The sequence below is a fragment of the Nanorana parkeri genome, unplaced genomic scaffold, assembly GCF_000935625.1.
Source record: "Nanorana parkeri isolate BGI_ZX_2015 unplaced genomic scaffold, ASM93562v1 scaffold432, whole genome shotgun sequence".
In the NCBI taxonomy this organism is placed as follows: Eukaryota; Metazoa; Chordata; class Amphibia; order Anura; family Dicroglossidae; genus Nanorana; species Nanorana parkeri.
Window position 1 is genome coordinate 570,103 of NW_017306700.1, and position 19,711 is coordinate 589,813.

Below are 19,711 nucleotides of genomic sequence, written 5' to 3' on the forward strand. Positions count from 1 at the left end.
CTCTATTGATCAGGGCCTCTCAATAGAGAGTCTCTGAGCACTACTCTGAAAAGTGCATATTAAAGGGTTTGTCTGTGGGGCATTTCTGACACTTCGCATGATGCAGAATGACATTCTGGAACCGTATGGGCAATGGGCGGGCGTAGTTTGCCAGGCAGGCTGCAAAGGTTTCCATCATATATCTTGATGGCATCCTCTGTGGCCAGTGTAACTCAAAGGCTTACTCTTAACTTCTGGCTTTCTGAATCGGGAAAGGAAGGATACCCTCTGTAACAAAATATGTGGGCAATGGGTCTTGCCTCCAGGTACACGGACCATCAATAAATCATATGCAAAAAAAAACAAGGTAAACTGCGTGAAAAACAATGAAATAAAATACTGAGGCTGATGTGATCCCGTTCAGGAGTGTGGAAAGGAGCTTCTGTAGCTATTTAAAACCCTTTACACCCTTACAGTAGACAATGAAGTACAATGAAACTGTCACAGGTCGGCTCAATAGATCGGGAAGTGAGCGAACACATACTGTCGCTCGCTCACTTCTTGATCCTGTCCCTGCAGAGAGCCCGTCATTCACGGCTCCCTGCAGGGATTCCCCCACTCCCCTGTCCGATCCTCCAACGCTGACTGGCGGAACGGACGGGGGAGGGGGCGGGTACAGCTGGCTCTGCCTCTAGATAGGCAGAGCCAGCTGTCACTCACGCAGCTGGGTGGATTCAGACAGTAATGTCGGGATCCGTTACGGCTGCGGCGTCTCAGTATACCGCGAGCTGTAGCTCGCGATATACTGAGCTTTGGGTGACGGGAGGATGCTAGTTTGTGTCCTCCCGTTACCCTTAGGAGAACTATGGGGAAAAGCCCTGACCCCCATAGTTCTCCTTTAACACAAAAAGTGAAGATTTACTATGTAATAGAGCAGCCTTTCTCAACCAGGGTGCTGCGGCACCCTGGTGTGCCTTCTGGCTTCCTCAGGGGTGCCTCAAAATGTTGTGGTAGTGGGACTGTGATGTGAAGGGGGCTTCTGATGTAATGGGTAGAACTCTGATATGAAAAGGGGACTCTTATATAAATGCAGGGCTTCTGATGTGAAGGGATACTACTAATGCAAAGGATGGCTCTGATGTGAAGGGGGGGTCTTGATTTGAAGGTGCACTTCGATGTGAAGGGGGAAAGGTTTTGCGTGGGGTCCCCTTAAAATCTATGACACCTGAAAAAAAGGTTGAGAAATGCTGTTATAGATAACATCTAGAATTGTTAATTGTGCCTCAAAAAAATGTCTGTAATTTCTCTTGACAAATAGCATTGAACTTCGTGGTGTGTGAGGGTGCCTAGGCCTAGCTCCTAGCTGTGAGATCTAAGGCACTGCTGCCTCTGACTGCTACTCTCATGAGCTTTGGTGATCTCACTACTGTGCTGCTCACTGGTTCTGACATGAGGAAGCAAAGCCCTGCCTCTACCAAGATAGTTACCTTCACACAGGGACAGACAAAGTCATGGTGAGTCAGTAATGGTAAAAAGATCAGCAAGGATGACTTCAAGCAATATTGATGACTAGTCTTATGGCCTCTGCTTGCTTGTGCAAAGCATCCAGAGTTTAGTTCCTCTATATAATAAATAAACCTAATAAACACCATCCTAATTTCGCCTTCCCCATTGACACCATTGCATTACAACCAAATGGCGACATTTTGCAAAAATCTAAAAAAATGTTCCCAAATGATTGAAAATAATTCATTTTGGTCACTCTTAGTGAGTGAAAGGGTGAATTATACAGAACACTTTTATAATAGGCAGATTTGTCACAGCTGACATCACCAATGAAAAAGAAGGCAACGCTCTTTTCTGACCTGTCATAAATACTCCCAGTGGACACAAGTCCGTTGGCACATGTAAGTATAACTAACAACGGACGACCGAAATCAAGGCAGAATAATAGTGTGAGTGTGTGGGAGCCTACAAGAGTACCCACTGAGAAAAAACAAGGCATGAAATCTAAAGGAAAGGTTGCCAAGGCAGATTAGAACAAAGCTGTAATCAGTAAGAGACAGCGGGAAGAATCAGAGAAGGTTGCAGACAAAGTCAGACAAACAGGACAGCATTAAGGACGACAGGTAACGGAGATGAGAATAAGTCGGCCCAACAATGCTGGGAATTGATGCCACTGAGCACTTTGCAGAGCATGCTGGGTACCATCGCTCCTTGTTAATGTAATGGCCTCGGACAGATGGAACGCAGACAGTGTTTAAACAAAATAAACTTGTTTACTGGGCTGAGTGTGACAAGGAGCTCATAAAGGGATTAGCTGGCCATTCTCCATCTACATAAAGGGAGCCTGTGTCAGGCATAGTGCCTGATGGAGGGGTTGTGGCAAAAGACGTGGATATTAGATGTCACCAAAGTGACCAAAAATGAATCATCGTGATGTGTATTGTGGATGCACTTTACAGACACCTCATCCTGATTACATGTCTATTATGAGACCATGCTGTGTTTTAAAGGCACTCTAAAGTCCAGTCATAAACTATCCTGTTATCCTGCATTAGCGTTGTAGTAGGAATACATATTATTGTATAGTATTGGATAATGCCATCAAAGCTTACTGGAAAACTATCCTTTTACGTACTGCCTTCAGTCTGCTCATCACTTTCAACAACTCCTTGGATTCCCAGTGTGCTTTGTGTCTCTCTCCTTGCTACTTGATGTGATGCAATCTTGATTTCTCAAGATAACATATCCCATAATGCATTGCTTCCAACAAGCAATGCTAATGTTACATTGATCAGACATTGAGTTGTAGTTCCAACATTAGGCTTAGTTAGGGTTGTGACACAAGGAAGTGCTTATCCACAGGACTGAGTGATATTCTGTCAGTGCATTGAGGAAGTCCATCCTATGGGCATCTTCCATAAGTGGGTTTACAAGCTTCTAGATCAATATGGTGATAAGGAGTGAGATAGAACTTCAGTTATATGGAAATAAGAATTCAATATAGAAATACATACAGTATGTTTAGTTTTTGACCATAGATACCCTTTAATGTGGACCATTCAGTAACTTTACAAGCCCGCATGAATACATTTCTGATAAGTTACAATATGCAGCACATTAAAAAAAATGTCATTCTTTACCATTTATCATTCAAAAGTCATCCCCAAGTTTCAAATCCAGCGTTTTCTGCTTAGGCTGAGATGATGTCATCACTCTGCTGCAGGCAGAAGGAAGCATTTCCTCAGTCTCCTCTCCCCCAGTAATCAGACTGCAACATTGTAACTTTGCAGCAAGTCACAAAGTGAGAGGGCTGATCTATGTCTGAGATTTGTGACCACAGCCAAGTACTGTACATGCATCAGGATTTACATGACTGTGTCAGCATCTCAGTCCTGAAACTAGCCCTAGTGTCCCTGGATGATGCGTGAACAAAGATGGTGCCATTCTTTTTGGAGATGAAAGCAGATGAAGGCATTGTTGGCACAGTATTAAGATCTCACTGGTAATAAATATTTGTTATCTTAACATGTTAGCATAAGTATATATCAACAGTCAATAAAAAGTAAAAGGATGTCTCATGTAGTCATGCTGTGGGTGACCTTCAGTGCTGACCTCATATCTGAAGGCCAAGGATTTCTCCTAAACTGGAGCAGACAGATAGCTCATTGATTTATATCAGAGCAGACAGATAGCTTTTATACATCTATTGGTCCATAGAGATGACTCAGTAACGCCTCCTATTGTTTATTTTCAGGACAACAGGTTCTGGGCCTGGTGGAGAATCAGAGTGACTGGTACTTGGGAAATCTGTGGAAGAACCATCGGCCATGGCCAGCTCTTGGTAGAGGATACAACACAGGTATGCCCGACAGAGCTTATTATTTTTATTATATCACATGCTGGATCAACACTATTCCTATGGCTATCACTACATTTATAAAGTTTACCTTTTGCAAAAATTAAAGAAAAGCATAACAGTAATTAATAATATATATATATAAAAAATATATATTTCTTTAATATTTCCATTTAAACCTCATATAGTGTCCAGCCGTCCTCGCTCTAGGTAGATGCGGGAATATGGGAAGCTCTACCTAGAGCGAGGACGGACGCCATATGAGGTGATTTAATGCAGTTTGAAGTCCAGCCGTCCTTCCCCATCTCTCCTAACTGAAACTCCATATGAGCTCTGCCTGGGAGAGAATGTGCAGAAGCCTGAGCTTTGCAGCCGTGATTGAGTGATCACAATTGCATTGCTCTCCAGGCGTAAATGCAAATATAAAAGAAATGCATATATGTTTTATATAATATTATAACACGCCGCACGGATCTGTACGGGCCGGCTCTTAGCAGTGTGAATGAGGCCTTAAAAATAATTATTATCTTTTAGAAATATAATTTATGGCTTGTTCACACCATGTCCGGATCACATCCTGAACAGAACAGTTTGTTCCTGGACCAAAAAAGCATCCCAATGTATGGTGTTTCTGGGCTCTGATCACACCAGCGCAGTCCGTTCCAGACCAGACATAAAAAAATACTGCTTGTCTCATTTTGTTTGGTCCGGAACGCACTGGAACTCATGGAAACGCATCTGGACTGCACAGCACAAGCCCATTTTAAGCTAGAAAAAAAACACATCAAAAATGCACTGCATTGCATTTGCAGATCTGCTCCAGATCTGGCCTGGACATGGTGTGAACATAGCCATAAAGCAGGGGTGAAACTACAAATCCCATGATGCATCTGTCGCTGGGAGTCATGCCTGTGGCTGTGAGAATCTAACAATGTCTCATGGGATTTGTAGTTCCACAACAGCTGGAGATACAGAGTTTGCCTCCCTCTGATATAAACAATAATCACAGGTTTTCCAATGCCAGGGGGAATAAGGGCTAGAAAATAAAAAAGCAAAACCTTGATTGTTTATATAAACAACTCCACCGTGTCTTGTGCTGGGAACATATTTGTAATGTTGTTATAATTGGGACATCTCAGAACAAAAATGTATCCTCTGTATGGCAAAACTGTTGGTGCCTAATAGTTATGCGATTGTTCTCAGAAGACGATACTGCTAAAAGAAAGCATTGTATGTACTAAAAATCATATCTGAGATCACGTTTGTGAAATAAGATGTGACAGGTTAATGGAAGATCAATAGGCTCATATATTGACTGATAAGCAGCTTGTCCGGAAATGGTTATTGCACCTTTAACTGCAGGGCAGTAACTATGTGTGGTGGGGTCCCACAGCAAATCCATTAAGGGGCTCCTCTGTCTCTTAAATCTTCACCCCGCAGGGGGGCGTGGCCGGGATGTGAGGCAGAGAGGACGTGTCTGAGGGAGCTCCGCCGCTATACTGAGCTGTATCCTGAGTAAATCCTGGCGAACCTGCTCCTGACTTACCTACCCGATCTCCGGTGGATGCCCGGTGCGGGACTTTGGCTCCGGTTATGCCTTTTCCTTCTTTTTTTTTTTTTTTTCTCCACTCATACTGGATGGAGGCTACGTTGCCCGACTGGGGCTGAACTTGCAGGACCTGTTGGGTGGGCTTACTATCACGCGGTTAGCTGATGCAGACCGAACACTCCTGGAAAGACCTATTACCCTGCAGGAGGTACAGTTGGCTATAGCCTCATTCCCTAATGGCAAATTGCTCTCCCTCCTCACGGGAGATCTGTGGCCTTAAAATAGGGGGTATAGAGGAAAGACTGGCACTCTATGCAGATGACCTTATTCTTTTCCTGGCGGATGCGGGCCCATCACTTAGGGCCGCATTGATGATCTTGGACACCTTTGCCAGATTTTCATGGCTAAGGGTTAATTGGTCTAAGTCCCATGTGCTTCCCCTAGACCCACTGACCCGATCACGAGCAGATGACTCTCTTCCTTTGCAGTGGGTGGACACCATCACTTATCTGGGTGTTCGGCTAACAAAATCGGTCAAGGATTACTTCTCCCTGAATCTTCTCCCACTGCTTTCCCAACTTAAGTTACGGTTGGAATCTTGGAGACATCTTCCCCTCTCCCTGGTGGGCAGGGTTAACCTGATCAAAATGAAAATATTGCCCGTTTTCCTGTACTATCTCAGGAACTCGCCGGTCTGGGTACCACAACCCTTTTTCCGGAAAATCAACACCCTCCTTAGCTCTTTCCTGTGGAACTCAAAAGTTCCCAGGATTAAATTATCCATCTTACAGGAGCCATGCTGTAGAGGTGGATTGGCGGTCCCAGATTTTAAGAAATACTATCTAGCTGGTCAAATGGTGGTCCTGCATAAGTGGCTCACAAGCGATTCTGGGGACGCAGCGGTGGTGGTGGAGGCAGCCTCGCTGGGATCCTATGCGGCCCTTGGTGGGCTACCATTGAGGGGTCTCAGGGCCCCATATGAGCTCACGGCGTCTATGAGAGCTACAATTATGGCATGGACCTCCATTCGTAGGCAGTTGGGTCTGACACATCAGGGGTGGTCCCCACACACTCCTTTATGGAAAAACCCGCTCCTGTCTCATTTCCTAAACATGCCCGATTTTCAGGTCTGGCCTGGAAAAGGAATTAAAACATTAGGGGACTTGACCCTAAATAATTCGCTTCTCACCTTTGATCAAATGCAGGAGAAATATCGTGTCCCTAATGCATATCTGTTCCGCTACCTACAGCTGCGTCATGCGTTTCGGGGCCAATTTGGTGGGTTGACATGCACAATCCAGATGTCCAGATTGGAGATTTTGTTGAGAAGGGAGGCCCTCACTAAACCACTGTCGGAGGTTTATAGGCATCTCTTCCAGACATCATTGGTACATACATTACACTGCAAGGGTTCCTGGTTGGTGGACGCTCCGGTGCTCACGGATGAGGATTGGGAGGATGTATGGGACTATCCTTTTAGCCACCTAGTGTCTGCCCGAGACAGGCTCATACAATTTAAAATTCTACATCGGGTGTACTACACACCGGCAAGACTGGCCCGCATCTATGGGGGCAGCAGCTTTGCGTGTTGGAGATGCTCTGATTCGACGGCAGATCTTATCCACATTTTGTGGGCCTGTCCACGAATCAGACCATTCTGGCTTGCAGTTACAAATTTTATGTCACAATTTGTTGAAGTGCCCTTCATTCCTGATGTGAAAACGTGTATTTTGGGGCTAACTGAACACCTAGCTCCCACAACCGCAGGGCAGACCTTCCTGGGGGTTTTGTTGTACTGCGCCAGGAAGGTAATCATACTGAGGTGGAGACAGAATGCACCACCCACTATCTCTGACTGGAAGGGCCTAGTAAACTCCTACCTAAGTCTTTATAAGGCTACATATCAGAGCAGAGGATGCCCAAATAAGTTCACAAAAGTGTGGGGACGCTGGGTAGAATCTGCAGACACAGCGGGTTGAACGGGCTGCACTCTCGCCTGGGAAGGCATTAGGGTTGATGTATGTGACGGATGGATTGGGATACTCTGTATAAATCATTTTTGAATATGTTCACTGTTGTTACTCTGTACAATATGTAATGCTGGGTATTATACTGGCACTCTGGGGGGAGGGGGTGGGGAGACACACGCCTTCTGGGGGGGAGGGGGGGGTTATGTTTATGATTTTTTGGTAAGGTATTGCCCATAGTTGGGGATAATTGTAATGGACAGGATTGTTGCACTATATGTGTGCTTTCATGGCTGTGAGAGCGAATGTTGTAAAAATGTGTTCTTATACAAAACTTTAATAAAAAGAATTTATAATAAAAAAAAAAAAAAAGCTTCACCCCCCAGACATGTAGTGATACAGACTACTAATTGCTCATGTAACAGTCATATTGAGGTTTCCAAACTCATATAAATCAATATTAATAAATAATCATATGCATATACAGTGCTCTGCCCGCGGCTGTTTTGCTGGGCGCTCCACCATGCTGCTTTTGGCGTCCTCCCATCAAAAGAACCCGGTTCCTTCTTGTAGGAAAGACACTGTTTTATTTAAAGATGAGCATAGATTAAGGCAGCTCTGTGTTCATTAACACATCCTTAAATGTATTTTTATTCATTGCAAACTTTAAGTCTCTGAATTTGACTTGGTAGCAGACTCTTGCAGTCCCCTATACAGCGCAGCTCAGATTTGGAGAGGAAGAAGCAGCCCAAGAAACTAATTAGTTTTGTTGCAGTGCTCTTGTGCTAAAAGGGAGCATGCAAATAGGAGAAGAGAACAGAGTAATAGAGAGCTGAACTTATCAGTCTACTGCTTCTCCTTTCACTGTCCATTCAGAGGCTAGAGGAGGGACAAGAGAGGAGCAGAGTAGAGACAGTAAAGGAAAATCAGGTCCCATGCCCTAGCAGATAGGGCTGTGCTGTGTAACCGAGCTGTGTAAATGTAAGGAGTGGATGGATAGAAATACAAATCCTTTTGTAGTTAAAACAGTTCCAATATCTGTATTTTATTTTGTATTCAGCTTTTTTTCTGGTGCATAGCCTTAAGGGCTCATCCAGACAGGCTTGCAAGTCCATACGGCATGTACACCCGTAAAAAAATGGCTATTTCAGAAGGGGCAGGTGCTGCATGTAATCACACACAGCAGCCTGTTCTTGCCTATTGGAGGATGCAGCTGCATGCAATTACACGCAATCACACACACACCTGAACCTGCACATTCGTGGCAGTCCAGGTGCCCTGTCTGAATGAGCCCTTAATGTTTTTGCCAAATTCTACTGCTACCTACATAATTTACTTTGTGCTGATGGGCCCCATGGCAATTGCATGGTCTGCATCAGCTATAGATGCGTCCTTGACTACTTTTGCATGAGACGATGGCGTCAAGGGCTATGAAAAGGCATAAAATTCCTCCTGTCAGGTACAGCTGTAGCAGACATTTGGGGTAGATGTGATATAACGTAATTTACCCGGGATAACATGACAACAATTCTGTTCGAGTCAGGTTGACCTTTACACAGCAGAGTGTTGTGTAGGTTGTAGATATCAAGCAATCCTTTGTTTCTTTTTGTTTTTTCATGGAATCCTGGCATGCGGGAAGAGGCCGATGGCTCCCATGCATTTCTACATTCCTCTCCACATGCAGGCTATATGGTGGCTTCCTTTATAATATATGGAAGCGCCTTTGGTGGCGCCACGTCCCCCCTGTACTGATTGGAGCACCTGGCTGGCATAGCTCTTTCTATCCTTGCTTGTTTGTATTAGTTAATTACTTATTGACGTTGCCTTAAAATGGGCTGCGTAAGCCACTAGCAACAGCCGCAAGTCGTTTGTCAGGCTGCTAATCTTTCAGCATTCTGTCCAGGAATGTAAGCAGGTTATGTTCCATTTTGTGTGTCGTAATCAGACCGGTTCTGCTTCACCGTTCTGGCCTCCTGTGTCTTCCCTGAACCGTCACCAGTTCAGACACAGAAAATGTCCACCGATTCCAATTTAGGAGTCCGCGTGTAAAGAGCGGTTGAAGAAACGCCTTTGCGTAAGTAAACTTAGCCCTCTTTCGCTGCCTTATGCTTCTGCAGGCTTGCAAGTGAAGTGGAGTGGAGAGATTTTTTTTTATACTTATAGGATTTGGCAAAAATTGATGGGGGTAATAAAATAATATTAGCACTACCAGCGAGACGATTACCCAGAGACAGAATCATAAAAATCTGCTTAGAATAGCTTATCTCTTGCTGCAGAAGCCAGCTATACGTTTGCTTCCTGAAATTGAGTTCCAGGTTGGGATATGGAGCCACTTCTATCAGGGATAACAGAAGTTTAGAGGGAATTTATCTTTATTATCTTTTTGTCAAGTAAATATAACATTATGGAGCCAGAAAATGGAGCTCTTTGCTCCTTTTTATGTTTTCCCAAGCTTTCACTTTGTTGTACAGCCTGTTGTTTGCCGAACTCAATAGCTGAAGCTAAAATCGACATACTCAAATGAATGACTCATGGTATGGCTTTGTGTAAAGTTTCAGTCAACATAAGACAAAAGGCAGACAGCTTTTGCGTGTGTGTGTATATATTTATAACACACAGTATATAGTATGAAGAAATAACATTGACTCAATACCTACCGTATACTCTATATACTCAATAAGTGGGGCCTTCAAGCTGACCCTTAAAGTAATATTACATTTAAGAGGTTTTTAAGCTATTTCAAATGCTGATAAAATAATTTTCAATGGATGCTGCTTCTTGATGTTTTAGTTATGGTGTTATAATTAGCTGGTCCCCTGAGCAGTGGTCCTTATATCCTGTTTCCGGGTGGCTCATTTCCCTTGCAGAGTCCTATGGAGCCACCTTTGTGTGTGCTAGTTAGCTATTGGTGTCTCCACAAACACATAGGCACAGCAAGACAAGTCATTCCCCTGCTCCTGCATCCTCCCTTCTTCAAGCTAGTAGATGAACAGCCTCTGGAGACTGTGCTATCCTTATGATGTTGTACTCAGCAGGAAGTTCAGGGTAGTTGAGCTGAGAGTTGGAGCCAGTTGTTTGGAAAAATGGTGACTGTAAGTGCTCGGGCACAAATGTAAATCAAATACTTTGCTGTATATATTTGTTTGATCTGGGTTCATTATTGAAAAGAAAGTACAAGAGTTTAATACTACTTTAAGCTGATCATATGATCAATTTGAATTTCCGATTCCGTTCAACACTTCCTGTATCAGTTGCCTATTTCCCTTGCTAGTGCTGTGGTTAGATCCTCCAGCCCCTACATGGCTGCTGTGTCCTGTAGATCCTCAAATCATCTCTGAATTGGTGCTGACACTGTCCTTCCTTCTGTAGGGTGGCTACTTTTGTTCCTTATGGTCCCTGTGGGTGTTGTAAAGTAGTCAAAGCTCACTCCTGTGATGGACTACAATTTCAGTTTAGTTTATTAGTTTGTATTGAGATTGTAGTCCATCACAGGAGTGAGCTTGGAGCGCTGGCTACTTTACAACACCCACAGGGACCATGAGGAACAAAAGTAGCCACCCTCCAGAAGGAAGGACAGTGTCAGCACCAATTCAGAGATGATTTGAGGATCTGCAGCCGAGTGATACACAAATAAGATACATTTTTGTTCATAGTTAAGGTACTTGAACGTATTTCCGAGATTTAACTCCTGAGTTTAGTGTCACTTTTTACAGCGACTGACGGGTTCACTATGACATGCACCTCAAAATGTGCACAGGCAATACATCACATAAAAATCAGCTGAGATGGAATAAGGAAAAAGCAAAGCTAAAAGACACTGTATGATGTTGTGTGAAAAAGTCTCCATATGCATTAATATTTACAATCGGAAGCACACATACCAAGCTTCACACATTTGCAGTATAATATCTGCTTTTTAACAATGAAGGATTTCTATGTTGATCTTTAGTCTGTAGCAAGAGTATTAAAAGGAGGCAAAAAAGCTTTAAAACAATCACTCGCTGACCTGTGTAGTTGCAAGCACCATAGAGCAAATCATCCTCAAGAAACGGAGCCTCTAAAGTCAGGTTGCAGTTCATCTTGATACAGCGAATAGGTGCTTGTTTACATAGGGCTACCAAGTCCATGCTTCCATACAAAATATGGAGAGAAGAGCCCTAATTTCAGTGCCTCTTTTGTATACTTTGGGGATGAATTCCTCAACAATGCCTGCAGCTACACAGACCACTGAGGACTTAATAGTTACATAGTTAATACAGACACATGTCCATTGAGTTCAACCATAAGACAGTGTTTATAAATTAATGTATTGCTTGTTAAGAATATATACATTTTTGAATGTCCATATACTGGCCACAGGTTCAGAAAAAAGAATTGAAGAAAATCAAATTTTCTATTTTTAGGCAGGTCATGACTTGGCTGGAGAACATTTGGACATTGGAGTGCTCATACCATAGCTAACCACACTTGTTAATAAATTCCATGCATATGCATATGCGCTATCGCCTGTGCAAGAACATATGTGCACAACATTGGAGGTCAATGATAAATTCAATAGATTTTGCTCATCTGTGCTGCATCAATAAATGATCAAACACGTATATATACTTTACTACAACAGGCCCGATATTGAGCGACAATAGCCTCAAACTAATACTGTAGCTTATGATCTGTGTCTACATTTTGCATTCCAGGTCTTGCAAAATGATTCACAAATGCCCTCCAGCAGCAAAACAAACACACCCATGTTGCCAGGTCCCAGCTCTGAGGCCTTGTCACCCGTGCCTTTCTGCTGTATCTGGTTTGAAGCCTGAGATGAGATATCGATGCCGGCTTCTTGCAGAGGGGAAGAGATGACGGATATTTATAGACCGAACGATTCTCTCATGTCACAAAGATGTGCCCATTTCCTCTTTCAGACCATGCGAGGTGTCCAAGTAATTTAATTCATAGCTGGAAACCATGCTGCCACGTCGAGGAAGCTGGCACGTTCTTCGAAAGATTATGCCATTTGGGATATTAAATCTCTTTCTTTTTGCTGCGTTGCGCTGAGATATCTGGAAGTTCATTGATTTTCCTTGTTAATGCAGTCAGAAAGATTAAGTCATTCTTCGTTGCAAACAAAGCTAGTAGGCGGTGATCCGCCATTATTTCAGACTTTATTGGAGGGGGGGGATGCTGTGTGTTGTAAATGGGATCAGATTTTGCTGTGCTTTCTGCTTTGCCTAGAAGAGAGTGAAGTAAATATATGAACATTGACTTGAATGTGAACACCAGCCACGTATTTTTAAGAAAACACCCTTTAATCCAGTGATGTATTTATTGAAAGTAGGGATGCACCGATGCCGGTTTTTCAGCATCGAGTGCAAGTACCGATATTCTTTTTTTTACGTACTCACCGATATCGAATACCGATACCTTTTAAGTCCCATTAAGGAAGCTGGGCGGCATGTAATGACTCATCCCCCGGCTCCCCGATTAGCCGAGAAGCCGTCTCCATGCTCCCTCGTCACCAGGCTTTCTGGCCAATCAGGAAGCCGGGGGGCAGGTAATGACTCGCCGCCTGGATTCCTGATTGGCCAGCTTCCCGACCAATCAAGAAGCCGGGCATGCAAGTCACTACATGGCACCTGGCTTTCTGATTGGCCAGGAAGCCGGCTCTATGCTACCTCGTCACCAAGTGAAGAGGTAGCATAGAGCCGGCTTTATGGCCAATCAAGAAGATGTGGGGCATGTAATGACTCACCGTCTGGCTTTCTGATTGGCCAACATCCCGACCAATCAGGAAGCCGGGCAAATCAGAAAGCATGTAGTGTCATAGACTCAGGGCACCCATCAGAAATTTTGGGGCCCCTTACACGGCTTTAGGCTGGGCCCCCACCGCGTCGCTGGACGCAGGGCTTAGTGACACGCTGGACGCAGGACCCACCTGAGAGTGACCCTGCAGAGCCCACCATAGATGCTGCACAGCCCATCTGAGACTATCTATGGTGGGCTCTGAAGGGATCTCAGGTGGGCTGGTAAGGGCTGCATCCCCCCTTTCCTTCCTTCCTAGCTCCTTTTACCTGCACACATGGCCTCGTCTGCCGCCGGACTGGCCAGAAGTGACGTCACGTCACCAACGTGATGTCACTTCCGGCCAGTCTGACATCAGACGAGCAGCGTCGCTGATGGGGCCCTAGCTTGTCTCAAAGCCACTGGAGCGGCAATGCTGGGGCCCTGCGCTGCTAGGGCCAGGCCTCCGCCTCCTCGGCCGATAGTCATGTAAGGGACCCGGGTGGGCCCCCCCAGGCTGCCCGGGCCCCTTACATGAGTATCGGCCGTACCCCCCTGATGGCTGCCCTGCATAGACTTACCCGGGCCGGAGCTCCGTGCCCGCGGCGCACCGTCTCGTCTGTGACGTCACGCCTGACTCCTCCCACTGGCCACAGCGCTTCCTCAAGAGCACAGGTGAGTCACTCAATCGGCGTTCTATCAATGTCGAGCGGCTGACTCCGTGTGATACTCACCTTGCCACTGCCACAGCGATTGCTCACAAAGACCCATATCGAGTCCCAGCATCCGTACCAGCTACCGAGGCTGCCCTATACCATATCGCTATACCGGCTGCTGATCCTCAGATATCCACAACCAGAACCGCAAGTATTAGGGGATCTTCCCCGGCTGTTAGTGCCTATTTCAAAATGTACCATAGTATACCTTATTGTTGAACTGTATATCAGATCGCTGCTTCAAAAGGAATGTGCTAATATTAAGTGATAGTTTATTATACGCATGCTGGGACCTACTACAATTACATATTGAACCATAACCACCATAGTGATTCCAGGGAGTTCTACTTGCCGCATACATCTTATATATGTGTTACAGAGGACCTGGAAGTTATCATTGTAGTACGCATCTCCCCTTGCAGACCCTATTGGAAAACTACTAGTCCCCTCTTCCTTCACATTTAGTACCTCAACTGAGTAAAAAATAGCAATCCCCCAAGGCCAGTCGTAGCCGTAGAGGCCATCATACACCTTATCACACCTAGGACGGGGTACATGATGTGGAACGGTTCCCCCTTGCACTGAGTGTATTGGGGTACCGCCCGATTGACCCAACCCCTTACTCCTTGGGTGATTGGTTCCGCTGCTGAGATCCAGGAAAACCTGTGCCTGCTGGACTGTGACATGGAGCTGGTTACGTCTCGCCGCCCAGCTTACTAGTTGGTCGGGAAGCTGGCAAATCAGGAAGCCGGGCGGCGAGTCATCACACGGCGCCTTGCGTCCTGATTAGCCCGGAAGCTATGAGAACCAGTAGTGATTTGGACACATTCACAACAGCTGACCAACAGGGTCCAGGCATCAAGTAGACATAATTACAATATGTCACCCAAGCAGGCCTTAAACATCTTGATTGGTGAATGTTATCCCGTGTTTCTGGGTTAGCATAAGGACCAGTGTTTTTCTCTGTCTATGCTAGTCAATGGGACTTCAAAAGCAGCTTGAAGAAGGTTGATGCAGCTTAGAAGCAGTGGCGGAACATTCGCCATAGCGATCCATGCGGCCACTATGGGGCCCGGCCAGGATATCCCCCTGATGCCATGCGGGACGCCTGGGTCGCTATGGTATCTCAGGCTGCTGGCTGTCACTGGCGGCTGTGAGGAGGAACACGCCAATGTTCAGATCACTGACAACCTGTCAGTGATGTGTGCAGCGGCGCATTCCTCCTCAAAGCCGCTGCTGAGTTAGTGACAGCCAGCAGCTGAAGAGGAGGCTGGGCCTGGCATCAGCAGCAAAGGAGGAGGCGGGCCCGATGATGGAGGAGGCGGGGCCCAGCGACCATGGAGGAGGCGAGGCCCACCAGCGACCATGAAGGAGGCGGACGGCGCTGACAGGTAAGAGGGGGTTTTGACCAGCCCACCTGAGAGCCTGCAAAGCCCACCACAGAGAGTCTATGGTGGGCTCGGCAAGGTCACTCTCAGGTGGGCTGTTTGGGATATCAGGTGGGCGGAAGTAGAAATAACATGGCCCCATACAAAATTTTGGGGCCCTGTGATTTCTAGTTGCGCCCCTGCTTAGAAGCATCTCAAACTGTTCTTATATACAACTGGAGTGCACCTGACAGCAAGCTGCATTTGCCCATTGACAGAAAACCAATGGCCCAAAGTGAATCCTCTGCACTGGTAAAGCAAAAGGTACATTTTAATGCCTGTTCCCGCTGCTGTTATTTCTGGACTGCCCTTCACTCCCACTATTCTCTCTTTGCGTTTGGGAGCAAGAAGAAGAAAACCTATAACACATGGAGCTTACACTGAGGACCTCCTAGCCACCACGTTCCTGGACTGGGGGCCTGAGGGTCAATCGCCAAGCATAAGAGCAGTCACATGACAGAGGAAACAGAATGGGTCACAGGGTCCAAAATACCTGGAAGTAAGTACCGGGGTGTGTCGCTGCAGGTTAACCGCAGGAGAGGATTGAAGGGAAGGTAACTACAACATCTGCACAGACCAGATTTAAAGTGAACCCATGGCATAGGTTAATTATAAGCAGTAAATGTAAATAACCATTGAGTCTTTAATGTATCCAGAGAACATTCTAGCTGCACTAAAGTCATAGCATGCACTTAGTTTCTCTGTGTGGACCGCAATCTCATGTCACATGACTCTGCATTGTATGCTATCCCTGTCTGAGAACTGAGGGTTGTCCCCAGAACACCTAGCTTTCATTTTTAGAATAAGATCAGAATAACGACCTCTATTTAAGTAGCAGTCCAGCTGCATGCAATGAATAAATGAATAGCAGAATGAAATGGAATCCAGTCAGCAGGAAGTCCGTGTCCCCGGAGCCAGATTAAATGTAATATTAATTCAGAAATGCTCATTTATTCCGGGCCTGTATTTCAATTACATTTTAGCACGCTCATCATTAGCCCAATGTACATAAAGTGGAGAAGAGCCGGCCTGCCATAACACAGCTCACCGGCCTGACAGCGTCCAGCCTGATTCATCCGTGTTTTTCAAATCTTGGATGTGCCGTCGGCTTCCTCCAAGATGTAATAACCCGCTCTAGATCTTCCACAGTGATTTCATTGATTACGTCTTCCATGTGCTGAAACTTCTGTCCCCGGCATCCAAATCTAATACTGTAATTCAATTCTCACCTGATAAGGCGGCTCAGGAGAAGAGAAAAACACTTTACCCTCCGTGTGCCGCATGTAAGGAACCTCTGCAAGGATCCACCGTCAGAACAATATACTGTTATTGTATTAAATCAATCTATCTATCTATCTATCTATCTATCTATCTATCTATCTATCTATCTATCTATCTATCTTGTATATCTATCTATCATCTATTGAGCCTGTATATCTATCTATCTATCTATCTATCTATCTATCTATCTATCTATCTATCTATCTATCTATCTATCTTGTATATCTATCTATCATCTATTGATCCTGTATATCTATCTATCTATCTATCTATCTATCTATCTATCTATCTATCTATCTATCTATCTATCTATCAATCATCTATTGATCCTGTATATCTATCTATCTATCTATCTATCTATCTATCTATCTAGTATATCTATCTATCATCTATTGATCCTGTATATCTATCTATCATCTATTGATCCTGTATATCTATCTATCATGTATATCTATCTATCTATCTATCTATCTATCTATCTATCTATCGATCTATCTATCGGGATGCACCGAAAGTGAGAAACTGTCAGGGGAGGCCGAGTGGTGTAGGGGAGGAGAGCGCTGTGAACACCCGGCATGCCACAGGAGGCCGGGCTCTCCTCTAACCGATCAAGATGGAGAATGGTGTGGGGGCAGAGACAGACGTGCGCTGTCACAGAAGCTCGAGCTGGCGCTGAGTGGGAGGTGTCAGCTGTCAAAATAGGCCAAGCTCTCCTCCCCGCACCGCTCAGCTGTGACAGTGAGTCAGGATGGAGAGCAGGTACATAAAGTCAGTGATCAGCTGATCGCTGACTGCTTGTAAATAACTGGACATACTATGAGTTACTATGTACCAGTTATGAATAAATAGGAAGTGACTTACATGACTTCCTATTCATTCATGATTGTGTACACTATCACAGGAACACTCAGCATAGAGGTTTCCTGTTCATTGATGACTGGGGCTGCAGAATAGGAGATTGAGGACTCTGTCCTTAATCTCTTTTTCTATTTTAAAAGGGAAATATCAGGGTTCTGTTTACATTAAATAAAAATAAATTATACAAAATTTAAAAACTTTAAAAAAGTAAATAACAATAAAATATTTTAAAAAATGTAAAAAGTTTAGAAAAAAAATATTTGGTTTCGCCGTGACATTTTTAAAATTTTCGGTTTAAACTTTTCATTTCGGTGCACCTCAAGTTTATCTATCTATCTGTCTATCTATCTATCTATCTATCTATCTATCTATCTATCTATCTATCTATCTATGTGTCTATCTATGATTTATCTATCTGTCTGTCTGTGCCATCTTTCTATCTTTCTGCCCCCCTTATGCAAGACTGACAAACCATCATAAGGATCCGCTGGTAGATACAGTCATTCTACTAAATCTATTTATCTTCTCATATCATTCCTCACCAACCCCAGTAATGGACTGCAGCCATTGATCGATTGATCATATCAAGTAATCAGGTGACCTGACGGTCGTATTATGATGCCTGTGAGCACCTCAGCACAGAACTTCCTGGCAGCGTAGGAGTTCTTGCATCTTTTAATGTAATGATTGATGTTTGTCTGCCGGTTCTCTGCAGCCTGGTAAGATGAAGTGAGGAATTAGCAGCTGTGCTGCGGTAAAAGGAAAGGACAGATTATTATCACATACAATTAACACCGGGGAAGCGGTTTGTGCATTCTAATAGTGTCTTGTGATCATCTAGCAGACTGGTGAATATTTTACCATAAATAAGTAAAGCGGCTGATTACATGATGAGGGGTTCTCTTGCTCCGCGCTGATTTGGAAATGGTGGGTTATAGTTGGGTGGAAACTGAGCCTAACTATCGCCTGTATCCTGAGATGAGTCTGTCACGTAGGAGTATTGTAGAGTGGGCTGAAACACTGCAGAGATCACTCCATCTTTGTCAATGCCAAGTAGTCAGCTGTGGATAAGCAGATACTATGGAGCATTCTGGAGCAGCCATGCATGGCAACCAATAAGCTTCTCTCTTTCCTTTTCAAATCTTAACTGAACAAACTGAAGAGAGAAGCTGATTGGTTGCCATGCACAGCTGCTCCAGATTTTGTCTGCTCCAGTTTTGATAAATTCCCCTGTATGTATTTGTTTAAAGGAGTTGTAAAGTCCCAGCATATCCCCTCCTGTTATAACCTCAGCATTGTAATAGGAATACATACTAGAGCTGTTTTGATGATGATAATTAAAAAGAAAATCCCCTTTTATGTAGTGAGCGCTGCCTTCCATCTGCCCATCACTTTCATCAATGTCCTGGATTCCCAGTGTTCTTTGCATCTCTTTCCCCACTGCTTGATGTGATGCAATCTCCATTTATCAAGACTACATATCCCATCATGCATTGCTTCCAGCAAGCAATGATGATGTTACATTTTTAAGATGCTGAGTTGCAGTGCAGAAGGCAGGCTCTGTGAGAGTTGTGACTCAAGGAAGTACATATTCACATGGCTGAGTGAGAATGTATCAGTGCATTGAGGAAGTACTGTACATTCTATGGGCATCTTCAATAAGTAAGTATACAAACTTCTATGGTTATTAGGTGTGCGATAGATGGAAATTCAATATGGAAATACAGATTTATTTTTAGATTTTGACCATAGATACCCTTTAATCGTTATATTAAATACATAAAAATCTATTTGTGAGAGCGGGAAACATTTGCCTTACCAAAGGATGGGGTAGGGGGAGGTAAAGACACAAATTATCTTGCTGTTATATGATTCGATTCAATACCTCCCACCCAAACCTGATATTCCTTTCGACCAGTGTTGGCCTTAAAGCTTCGCTGGTTCATTAGACATTCCAGACATGGCAACTTTACCAGAGCCTTCGTGTCGCCTGGATGAGAGTGCCTGGTACATAAACCTAATCACTAATATCTCATATAAGCTGGTAATGTCATTTATCTATCTGCAGCTTTCATTAAAATAACTCCTGGTGATCCTGCCATGAAGGTCCTTGTTTGAACACTTCCTGTTATAGGGTGACAACACTCTGTACCTATCCCACAATTGTACTCCTGTGCTGTCACCCTGTCACATGGTCTTATGAATTTGGTCCATTGCTGTCACCATCAGAAAACCCAGACATCCCAACTCTCCCGGACGTTCTGAGAGTCTCCCGCTATTAGATAGCGGCTCCAGGC

At 44.4% G+C, this 19,711-nt stretch overlaps 1 protein-coding gene across 2 annotated transcripts in view; it reads left to right on the plus strand.

Annotated features, from left to right (window-relative positions):
- The window catches only part of LARGE1 (LARGE xylosyl- and glucuronyltransferase 1), a 245,859-nt gene that overhangs the window by 177,762 nt on the left and 48,386 nt on the right, over positions 1-19,711 (plus strand). For both annotated transcript variants that reach the window (XM_018560110.1, XM_018560111.1), the window contains exon 6: positions 3,740-3,844. In XM_018560110.1, the coding sequence (XP_018415612.1) occupies positions 3,740-3,844 (105 nt within the window). The remainder of the gene's footprint in view (positions 1-3,739; positions 3,845-19,711) is intronic.